This window comes from Mobula birostris, chromosome 1 (assembly GCF_030028105.1).
Source record: "Mobula birostris isolate sMobBir1 chromosome 1, sMobBir1.hap1, whole genome shotgun sequence".
Taxonomy (NCBI): domain Eukaryota; kingdom Metazoa; phylum Chordata; class Chondrichthyes; order Myliobatiformes; family Myliobatidae; genus Mobula; species Mobula birostris.
This window is the reverse complement of record NC_092370.1, coordinates 225,738,511-225,750,604: the sequence shown is the minus strand read 5'-3', so window position 1 is coordinate 225,750,604 and position 12,094 is coordinate 225,738,511. Positions and strand designations below refer to the sequence as shown.

General features: G+C 44.9%; 1 protein-coding gene across 2 annotated transcripts in view; it reads right to left on the bottom strand.

The window, feature by feature from the left end:
* The window catches only part of ccdc88c (coiled-coil domain containing 88C), a 256,545-nt gene that overhangs the window by 87,940 nt on the left and 156,511 nt on the right, over nucleotides 1-12,094 (bottom strand). For both annotated transcript variants that reach the window (XM_072272687.1, XM_072272697.1), the window contains one exon: nucleotides 6,643-6,787. In XM_072272687.1, the coding sequence (XP_072128788.1) occupies nucleotides 6,643-6,787 (145 nt within the window). The remainder of the gene's footprint in view (nucleotides 1-6,642; nucleotides 6,788-12,094) is intronic.

Sequence of the window (12,094 nt, the reverse complement as noted above, 5' to 3'; positions counted from 1 at the left end):
AGTGTTTATACAAGAGGACATAATTTTAAAGCAATTGGAGCAAAGTATAGAGGGACAGTCGGAGGTAGTTTTATTACACACAGAGTGGTGAGTGCATGGAATGTCCTGCTGGGGGTGGTGATAGAAGCAGATACATTAGGGACACTTAAGAGACTCTTAGATAGGCACCTGGATGATAGAAAATGGAGGGCTATATAGGAGGGAAGGGTTAAGATTAACCTTAGAGTAGATTAAAGAGTCAGCACAACATCATGGGCTGAAGTGCTTAATTTGTGCTGTAGTAATCTATGAACTAAACTTGTAAGTGGAGGCTTAGTGGGGGAACTCATGGAATGAGTGAGAGGAAGGAACTGGGAGTTAAGGGCTTGGAGAGGCAGTTCACTCACAGATGGAAGACACAGCAATTGGCAAAAGATCCAAGCGGAAGTGAGAAGAATCTGATTTTACAAAGCTGGAGGTATGGTAAAGGTTAAGCCAGAGATCTCGGCCCATGAACCAGAGACAGAGCTGCGACAGACCACTGATGTTGTACTGACCTTTTATCCTACTCCAAGGTCAATCTAACCCTTCCCTCCCACATAGCCCTCCATTTCTCTTTCATCCATGTGCCCATCTTAGAGTCTCTTAAATGTCCCTAATGTATCTGGCTTGACCACCGTCACAGCTGCTGGAGACTGTTGATGTTGTGTTGACCTGGTTCAAGAGAACAGCACTATTTTTGCTCAGCAACACACGTAAAAGTTGCTGGTGAACGCAGCAGACCAGGCAGCATCTCTAGGAAGAGGTACAGTCGACGTTTCGGGCCAAGACCCTTCGTCAGGACTAACTGAAAGAAGATAGTAAGAGATTTGAAAGTGGGAGGGGTAGGGGGAGATCTGAAAAGATAGGAGAAGACAGGAGGGGGAGGGATGGAGCCAAGAGCTGGACAGGTGAATGGCAAAGGGGATACGAGAGGATCATGGGACAGGAGGCCTAGGGAGAGTGTGAGTATTTTTGCTCTTTTTTTTGCACTACTTATCTATGTATCTAGAGTGGATATATATATTATATGACATTTCTTACTGTACTTCATCGTATTTTATGTGTTGCACTGCACTGCTGCCGTAAAACAACAAATTTCATGACATGTCAGTGATAATGAACCTGTTTCTGAATCACTGTTCTCTAATTAATAACCCACAACATGAATCATGTAACCATTTTCTGACGTGACATTGTAAACATTAGATGGAAGCTTCTAAACTAAACACAGCACAGGAGGGAGAATTTGGCCCATCATTGCTATCCTGGTTCTGTATGTGGGTAATTCAGCTGGTCCCATCTCCCCGACTCTTTCCCGGATCCCGTGCGTAAACTATTTGCTTGCAAGATCTTAACCATGCTCTCTACAGAACACGGTAATTGCACCTGCCACCACAAAGCCTTCAGACAATGCATTCCAGATCCTTATCACTCTCCACATAAAAATGCTCTTCCTTGAGTTACTCCGACATGCTAAGCATGACTGAGTGTTCTAACTGGTTGCATCACCGTCTGGTATGGAAGCTTCAACGTGCAGGATCGCAGAAGGAGACACAAAGTTGTCGACTCAGCCAGCTCAATCGGGGGCACAACCACCCCGGCCACCGAGGACGTCTTCAAGAGGAGGCATCTCGTCTCGTCTCGTGAAGGGAAGGGAAGGCGGTATGGACCCTCACCAGCTAGGACATGCTCTTTTCTCATTTTTACTATCAGACAGGAGGCTCAGGAGTCTGTAGTCACATACTCAACATTTTAGCAACAGTTTCTTCCTCTCCGCCATCATATCTCTGAATTGTCCATGATCACTACTGCGTTTCTCCTATTTACGTTTGTAACTTAGCCCCTAAGACCATAAATATGGGAGCAGAATTAGGCCACTTGGCTCATCAAGTCTGCTCCACCGTTTCATCAAGACTGATCCATTTCCCTCTCAGCCTCGATCAATTTATAGTGGTTTCATGTCTTTGTACTGTACTGCTGCCGCAAAATAACAAATTTTACATCACATACAGTAAGTCATTGACAATACATCTGATTCTGGCTCTTTTTTTGCTAATTACTTTCATTGACTCCTCTGGTTTCTGACCCTGTTGTCAAACAACTGAACTCTGTACTTCTTCACAGTTCTAAATATCGATATCAGAGTCCCACTCAATCTTCTCCACTACAAGAGAACTACAGCTTCACCAGTGCACCACAAACTAAGGTCCTTCGTTCTTGGAGTTATCCTTCCAACTAGGTTCTGCCTTCAACCATTACTGAGGCACGTGCCCAGAACTGAACGCCGGCTGTGGTCAAGTCTCTGTTTTGTAAAGGTTCATAAGACCACAAGACATCGGAGCAGATTCAGGCTAGATGATTGATTGATGTACAAATTGGTCGTCTAACCTGGTATAGAGGCGAAAGAGAGAATTGAACCATCTAGTAGTTAAGTTTCCCTCAGGATTGCTGGCACTAGATCTGCATGCAGTTTTATCTGGTCGAACCCTTTCTAAAGCAGAGGGTGATTAGTAACAGCATCATAGGTTACGGGGAGAAGGCAGGGATAGTAAATCAGCCATAATCAAATGGTGGAACAAACTTGATGGGCTGAATGGCCTAATTCTGCTTCTCCAGTACATCTTATGGTCTTATTACCATTGCTTCTTCACTCTACTCTCCCAGCACTCATCAAACAATCTGTTACTCCTGAAGCTTATACAAAAGCACATTCTCCACCACATCCTCGCTTCATAAGACGCAGGAGCAGAATTAGGCCATTTGGTCCATCAATTCTTCTCCACCATTCCATCACGTTGATTTATCTCCCCTCAGAACCCCAGACTTCCCACTGGCAACAAAAGCAACGATACCACTCTTTCCTTTGTAACCTATATACGTGAAGTACACATAAATATGACCTATAATAAATAAACACATCACAATGTTCAAAGTACCAAAAAGAAATACTCCAAGTGTGATCTAACTAGAGGGTTACAGAGCTACAACATTATCTTGCGGCTCTTGAACTCAGTCCCATGACTAATGAAAGGCAACACACCATTCGACTTCTTAACAACCCTATCAACTTGCGCAGAAACTTTGAGGGGTTGATGGATGTGGACCCCAAGCACCCTCTGTTCCTTCCATTGCCAAAAATCCTGCTGTTAACCCTGTATTCTGCCTTCAAATTCGACTTTCCAAAATCAATCACTTCACATTTTCCCAGGATGAATGGGGTTGAGAGGGATAATAAATATATAATGTCAGAGCAGACCCAATGGGCCAAATGGTCCAATTCTGCTCCTATGTCTTATGGTCTAACATTAATAATGAATGAGTATTATCAATTGCAAAAAGCAGAAGGTTGCAGATGTTGAGTAAATGCATCTCTAATCGGGAATTTTTTTTTTACAATAGTCAGAAATGGACAGGAAAGATGTCAATAAGTTTGAAAGAGTGGAGAGAGAATTTACAAGGATGCTGCTGGGACTTGAGGATCTGAATTACTGGGAAAGATTTGCCCCGGGACTTAGGAGAATGAGGGGAGATTTGATAGAGGTATACAAAATTATAGATAGGGTAAATGCAAGCAAGTTGGGTGAGACTAGAACTAGAAATCATGGGTATAGGGTTGAAGCTGAAATATTTAAGGGGAACCTGAGGGGAAGTTTTCTGTGCGAGGAGTGGCACCTCACACAGCCTTCTGATCTGCGCCTTGTAAGGCAAGAAAATGCCCGACGCAGGCCTCTCATGGTCTGAGTCGACATTCCCTCCCCCTGAGGGGAAGCTTCTTCACTCAGAGGATGGTGAGAGTGTGGAACGAGCTGCCAGCTGAAGTGGTGGATGTGGGTTTGATTTCAAAACTTAAGAGATACTTGGATACGTACATAGATGGGAGGGATATGGAGGGCTATGGTCTGGGTGCAGGTTGATGGGATTAGGCAGAAAGATAGTTCAGGACAGACTAGATGGGCCAAAGGGCCTGTTTCTATGCTGTAGTGTTCTATGACCCTAAGTAAACAGCATTTCCACAGCTATCAATGTGAGCAAGGAAAGGTTTATCCACCTGACAGAGCTTGGCTTACTTTGTATGAGATTTCCTATTAAATAAACCAATGGTGCCTTCAGGATTAAAACCCACTAAAGGCTTGAGAAGTTGGGTCACAAGTTCATCACCTGATGAAAATTCAGTACATTCGACCCCAAGGCAGGGGACAATCAAAATCAAACACTGAGCCTACTTTGAAACGAATTTTGAAGGAAACCAGATTGCAGCTTTTTGAGGAGCTTTTTGTTGTGGAAGTGAAGAGTTCAGCCACTTTCAGATCTGCAGCAAAATACTCTCTCCTGAGAAGTTAAGTCCTTCTCTAGAACTCATTAATGGGGACTGCTAAAAGGAAAGATTGGTCAGCACTCAATTCATTCTTTCTAAAAGCTCCTGGAATAACAGGTTTTTGTGCATCACAGAGTTTTGTTGATTGCTAAGCTCATGAGGCAATAACTTTTAATGAATTCTCCCGAGTCACAAAACACCAATTCAGACCAGCACTATCCAAATGCTGAATAATGTGGCTCGTCCAAAAATATATTCTTTGGTCTGCTTTCTGCTGGTTGTTTTTTTTTTGAAGAAATTTGTGGCTTGTTGGCTATCACTTAAGGTCTACAACAGACAATAGTTGCAGGAGTAGGCCATTCAGCCCTTCAAGCCAGCACCACCACTCACTGTGATCATGGCTGATCATCCACAATCAGGACCCCGTTCCTGCCTTCTCCCCATATCCCTTGGCTCCGCAATCTTTAAGAGCTCTATCTAACTCTTTCTTGAAAGCATCCAGAGAATTGGCCTCCGCTGCCCTCTGAGGCAGAGCATTCCACAGATCCACAACTCTCTGTGTGAAGAAGTTTTTCCTCAACTCCGTTCTAAATTGTCTACCCCTTATTCTTAAACTGTGGCTTCTGGTTCTGGACTCACCCAACATCGGTAACATGTTTCCTGCCTCCAGCGTGTCCAATCCCTTAATAATCTTATATGTTTCAATCAGATCCCCTCTCATCCTTCTAAATTCCAGTGTGTACAACCCCAGTTGCTCCAATCTTTCAACATATGACAGTCCCGCCATCTTGGGAATTAACCTCGTGAACCTACGCTGCACTACCTCAATAGCAATAATTTCCTTCCTCAAATTTGGAGACCAAAACTGCACACAGTACTCCAGGTATGGTCTCACCTGGGCCCTGTACAGCTGCAGAAGGACCTCTTTGCTCCTTTACTCAATTCCCCTTGTTATGAAGGCCAGCATGCCATTAGCCTTCTTCACTGCCTGCTGTACCTGCATGCTTACTTTCAGTGACTGATGTACAAGAACACCTAGATCTCATTGTACTTCCCCTTCTCCTAACTTGACGCCATTCAGATAGTAATCTGCCTTCCTGTTCTTGCCACCAAGATGGATAACCTCATATTTATCCACATTAAACTGCATCTGCCATGCATCTGCCCACTCACCCAGCCTGTCCAAGTCACCCTGCATTCTCATAACATCCTCCTCACATTTCACACTGCCACCCAGCTTTGTGTCATCAGCAAATTTGCTAATGTTACTTTTAATCCCTTCATCTGAATCATTAATGTACATTGTAAATAGCTGCGGTCCCAGCAGTGAGCCTTGCAGTACCCCACTGGTCACCGCCAGCCATTCTGAAAGGGACCCGTTAATACCTACTCTTTGTTTCCTGTCTGCCACCAATTTTCTATCCATAACAGAGTGGAACCAAATCACACATTGGACAGGCTGGGGTGTGCGATGGGCATCTTTTATAATACATCGCCACATCAAACTTCATCTCTGGAAGTTTGAGGAATTCAGTGCGGAGAGAGAAATGCACTATTGAAGGTGCTGGCTTCCAGCTGAAGCACTGGACCACAACCTCTGCTGTCCTGGCAATGCTTTACAACACCAGCAACCCAGGTTCAATTCTGCCATTGTCTGTGAGGGATTTGTATGTGGTACAGCACAGAAACTTGCCCTTTGGTCCACCTAGGCCACGCTGAGCTGGTGGAGCATGGGAAGAATAAAATAAGATTGGCCTGGGAGCAATTGGGTACAATGACTGGCACAGACTCAGTGGGCAGAATGGCCTGTTTCTGGCTCTATGTCTCCGTGAGATCTTAATGTAGAAGGCAGGCACAAAGGAGGCAAATGGAGTTTAATTAAGAGAAGTGTGTTGGGAAGAAATTGTTGAGGTAAAGAGGGAGATTTAAGGTTATGACCAAAGTGCACAGAGGGCAGCAAGGCAGGTGGATAAAGAATAAATTTTATGGTAATTGGAAGAAATTGATGGGCTATTGGAGTGAAGGGCTAAATTAATCTGAGAGTAGGCTAAAGTGTCGGCACAACATGGTGAGTCAAAGAGCCTGTACTGTGTTATATTATTCCATGTTCCATAATGTTCTATGATGCAGTGACAAATATGTACTTTGATAATAAATTTACTTTGAATGTTGAAATGCATTCTACTTTTTTCTACCCAATTCCAGCCAACTCAATGCAGCAATCTCAAGATGATGATTTACTTCTCTCTGACACTCAGCTGGTCACTGACCGCCTGAACCAAGCAACAGTTTTGGAGGAAACTTACCGTCCAGCAGGTCAGTACTCTTTGACATCTGCTCCAGCTCCCAGCCAAGATGAGCAGATTCATTCATGCTCTGCTTTTTCTCAATTTCCAGCACCATATTCTCCTCGACCAGCTCTTCGATACGCTTCCGATCTGCCTCCCGGTCCTGCCCAGAAGTGGAATCAGAATCAGAATTCCCAGCATCATTCCTGGTGAAAGGTCTCAGCCTTAAAAGGCAACTCTTTATTTCCCTCCGTAGGTTGCTCCATCAGCAATTTGTCAGTGTGGATCACCAGAGGGCACAGCCTCAGAGAAGAAGGACGTCCTTTCAACATAGAGATGAGGAGGAATTTCTTTAGCCAGAGGGTGGTGAATCTGTGGAATTCATTGCCACAGATGGCTGAGGAGGTCAAGTCATTGAATATATTTAAAGCAGAAGATGACAGGTTCTTGATTAGTAAGGGTGTGAAAGATTATGGGCAAAAGGCAGGAGAATGGGGTTGAGAAGGATAATGAATCAGCCATGGTGGAACGGTGGAGCAGACTCAGTGGGCCAAATGGCCTGATTCTGCTGCTACATCTCAATGTCTTATGGTCCAGGTGAGAGGCAGATGGAGAAAGGGAGAATGGGGATAGCGACACGGCTGGGAGATGATAGGTAGAGGTAACAAAAGGCTGCTGATGGTGGGATCCAATAGGAGAGGAAGTTGGAACCAAAGAAGGGTGATGGGCAGGGAAGAGCATATGTGATCAGTGTGGGGAGGGGGCCCAGTGGGATGGAAGTGTGGGTGATGGGCAGATGGAGTGAATCAGAATCAGGCTTATTATCACCGACATATCATGAAATTCATTGCTTTGCGGCAACAGTACAATGCAATACATAAAATAAACCATAAATTACAATAAGAAACTTGTATATAAATAATTCAATATGTATAGGAAAAAGAAAGCAAAATAGTGAGGTATTGTTGATGAGTTCATGAACAGTCCAGCTACACCAAAACCATGGTGAAAGTTGTATCACCAGACGGAGAAACAGCAGTGTTCGAGCTCCGAGCTGGTGTGCTGCAAGGAGACACTCTGGCACCCTACATCTTTATAATCATCCTTGATTATGCTCTACGTCAAGCTACCAAAGATCATGACAAGTTTGGTTTTACCATAAAACCAGGACGAACCACAAGGGTCAGACCAGTTTTTGCAGATGACATAGTTCTGCTCTCTGACCAGATGGAGGAAGCACAGCAGCTACTGACAAAAGTGGAAACTGAGTGCAATAAAGTTGGACTTCACCTAAACACTAAAAAGAGTTCATGGCGTTTAACTGCGAGGCAGGTACTCTCAAGACTGTAAAGAATGATACCATTAAGAAAGTCTTTGACTACAAGTACCTCGGGTCAAGAATGATGAGTTCGGAGAAGGACATAAAGATACAGAAGGCGCTGGCATGGAGGGCTATGAACGACATGAAGGAAATCTGGAAGTCGAACCTGACCAGAGGGCTTAAAAAACGGATTTTCATAGCAGTCATAGAGTCCATTCTCATGTACGGATGCGAGATGTGGACACTCACCAAGACGATGCGAAAGTCTCTAGATGGTTGCTATACATGAATGCTCCGGATGGCTCTTGACGTGAGTTGGCAACAGCACATGACGAACGTCGAGCTCTATAACAACCTACCGATGCTCTCCACTAAAATCGAGGCGAGAAGACTGCAACTAGCAGGGCACTGTCTATGCCACCCCGAGCTACCTGCCAGCCTAGTCATCATATGGGAGCCCGAGCACGGGAGGATGAACCCTGGGCGCCCTCCCAAGACTATGGTCAACACGCTCCTAGAAGACAGCGGAAAGGCTAATGTAGATGAACTGAACACACTGATGAGGGAGACGGAACATAGAACATAGAACATAGAATAGTACAGCACAATACAGGCCCTTCAGCCCACAATGTTGTGCCGACCCTCAAACCCTGCCTCCCATATAAGCCCCCACCTTAGATTCCTCCATATACCTGTCTAGTAGTCTCTTAAACTTCACTAGTGTATCTGCCTCCACCACTGACTTCAGGCAGTGCATTCCATGCACCAACCACTCTGAGTAAAAAACCTTCCTCTGATATCCCCCTTGAACTTCCCACCCCTTACCTTAAACCCATGTCCTCTTGTATTGAGCAGTGGTGCCCTGGAGAAGAGGCACTGGCTATCCACTCTATCTATTCCTCTTATTATCTTGTACACCTCTATCATGTCTCCTCTCATCCTCCTTCTCTCCAAAGAGTAAAGTCCTAGCTCCCTTAATCTCTGATCATAATGCATACTTTCTAAACCAGGCAGCATCCTGGTAAATCTCCTCTGTACCCTTTCCAATGCTTCCACATCCTTCCTATAGTGAGGTGACCAGAACTGGACACAATACTCCAAGTGTGGCCTAATCAGAGTTTTATAGAGCTGCATCATTACATCGCGACTCTTAAACTCTATCCCTCGACTTATGAAAGCTAACACCCCATAAGCTTTCTTAACTACCCTATCCACCTGTGAGGCAACTTTCAGGGATCTGTGGACATGTACCCCGAGATCCCTCTGCTCCTCTACACTACCAAGTATCCTGCCATTTACTTTGTACTCTGCTTGGAGTTTGTCCTTCCAAAGTGTACCACCTCACACTTCTCCGGGTTGAACTCCATCTGCCACTTCTCAGCCCACTTCTGCATCCTATCAATGTCTCTGCAATCTTTGACAATCCTCTACACTATCTACAACACCACAAACCTTTTGTCGTCTGCAAACTTGCCAACCCACCCTTCTACCCCCACATCCAGGTCATTAATAAAAATCACGAAAAGTAGAGGTCCCAGAACAGATCCTTGTGGGACACCACTAGTCACAATCCTCCAATCTGAATGTACTCCCTCCACCACCACCCTCTGCCTTCTGCAGGCAAGCCAATTCCGAATCCACCTGGCCAAACTTCCCTGGATCCCATGCCTTCTAACTTTCTGAATAAGCCTACCGTGTGGACCCTTGTCAATTGCCTTACTAAAACCCATATAGATCACATCCACTGCACTACCCTCATCTATATGCCTGGTCACCTCCTCAAAGAACTCTATCAGGCTTGTTAGACACGATCTGCCCTTCACAAAGCCATGCTGACTGTCCCTGATCAGACCATGATTCTCTAAATGCCTATAGATCCTATCTCTAAGAATCTTTTCCAACAGCTTTCCCGCCACAGCCGTAAGGCTCACTGGTCTATAATTACCCAGACTACCCCTACTACCTTTTTTGAACAAGAGAACAACATTCGCCTCCCTCCAATCCTCTGGTACCATTCCCGTGGACAACGAGGACATAAAGATCCTAGCCAGAGGCTTAGCAATCTCTTCTCTCGCCTCGTGGAGCAGCCTGGGGAATATTCCGTCAGGCCCCGGGGACTTATCTGTCCTAATGTATTTTAACAACTCCAACACCTCCTCTCCCTTAATATCAGCATGCTCCAGAACATCAACCTCACTCATATTGTCCTCACCATCATCAAGTTCCCTCTCATTGGTGAATACCGAAGAGGAGTATTCATTGAGGACCTCACTCACTTCCACAGCCTCCAGGCACATCTTCCCACCTTTATCTCTAATCGGTCCTACCTTCACTCCTGTCATCCTTTTTTTCTTCACATAATTGAAGAATGCGCTGGGGTTTTCCTTTACCCTACTCACCAGGGCCTTCTCATGCCCCCTTCTTGCTCTTCTCAGCCTCTTCTTAAGCTCCTTTCCTGCTTCCCTATATTCCTCAATAGACCCAGCTGATCCTTGCTTCCTAAACCTCATGTATGCTGCCTTCTTCCTCCTGACTAGATTTTCCACCTCACTTGTCATCCATGGTTCCTTCACCCTACCATTCTTTATCTTCCTCACCGGGACAAATTTATCCCTTACATCCCGCAAGAGATCTCTAAACATCGACCACATGTCCATAGTACATTTCCCTGCAAAAACATCATCCCAATTCACACCTGCAAGTTCTAGCCTTATAGCCTCATAATTTGCCTTTCCCCAATTAAAAATTTTCCTGTCCTCTTTGATTCTATCCTTTTCCATGATAATTATAAAGGCCAGGGAGCGGTGGTCACTGTCCCCCAGATGCTCACCCACTGAGAGATCTGTGACCTGACCTGGTTCATTACCTAGTACTAGATCTAGTATGACATTCCCCCTGGTCGGCCTGTCCACATACTGTGACAGGAATCCATCCTGGACACACTTAACAAATTCTGCCCCATCTAAACCCTTGGAACTAATCAGGTGCCAATCAATATTAGGGAAGTTAAAGTCACCCATGATAACAACCCTGTTATTTTTGCACCTTTCCAAAATCTGCCTCCCACTCTGCTCCTCTGTATCTGCTACCAGGGGGCCTATAGAATACCCCCAGTAGAGTAACTGCTCCCTTCCTGTTCCTGACTTCCACCCATATTGACTCAAAAGAGGATCCTGCTACATTACCCACCCTTTCTGTAGCTGTAATAGTATCCCTGACCAGTAATGCCACCTCTCCTCCCCTTTTTCCGCCCTCTCTATCCCTTTTAAAGCACTGAAATTCAGGAATATTGAGAATCTATTCCTGCCCTGGTGCCAGGGAGAAGTGGAGAGTCCGTCATCGCACCCAACGCCGGCCCCCTAGGCCTGAGTCGACGTAGTAGTAGTAGTCACGAGCAGTTTAGAAATCAGAGTGCATTTGGAAAAGTCTCCCAGCCCTTTCTGAGTTTGTGACCATGATTCTGGGGTTACTTTGGAATGCCACTTAGTTCAGTAATGTCTGTCAGGAAGAAAACTGAATGGAGTGATGCCCTTGTATATCACTCAGTCTGAGCACAGATAGGAATGGGGAATTCCTGGCCTAGACAGTGACATCAGAATCAGATTTGTTAACACTGACATTTGTCATTTTGTAGTAGCAGTACAGTGCAATACAAAAAACATACAAAATTACAATAAAAGCTATACAAAATATATAAGTAGAGCAAAAAGAAAGCAAAAATAGTGATACAGTGGAAACAGAAATGTTTAAAAGGCATTCAGCCAGGCTCATGAAAACACAGGGATCAGACACAAAATGCTGGAGGAGCTCAACAGGTCAGGGATAATCCATGGAAGGGAATAAACAGTCAACATTTCGGGCTGATACTCTTCATCAGGGCTGGGTTGTTTGAGATTTTCAGCATCTTTTCTAGGTGTGCTGCTGAAAATTTCCAGCATCTGCAGAATCACTTGCGTTCGAGAACAGAAAGATACAGGACACTTGCAGGCTGGAGGTATGAGTTTCAATTGGCATCACATTCAGATGGGATTAGCTTGTGGGGGGGGGGGGTGCTGTTGAACCACGAGCAAGTAGGACACACCCTCCTGTAGCTCTGGCAGATTTGATATTAAAACTTCATTTACACAAAGTCAGTTTGAGGTGAGGTGA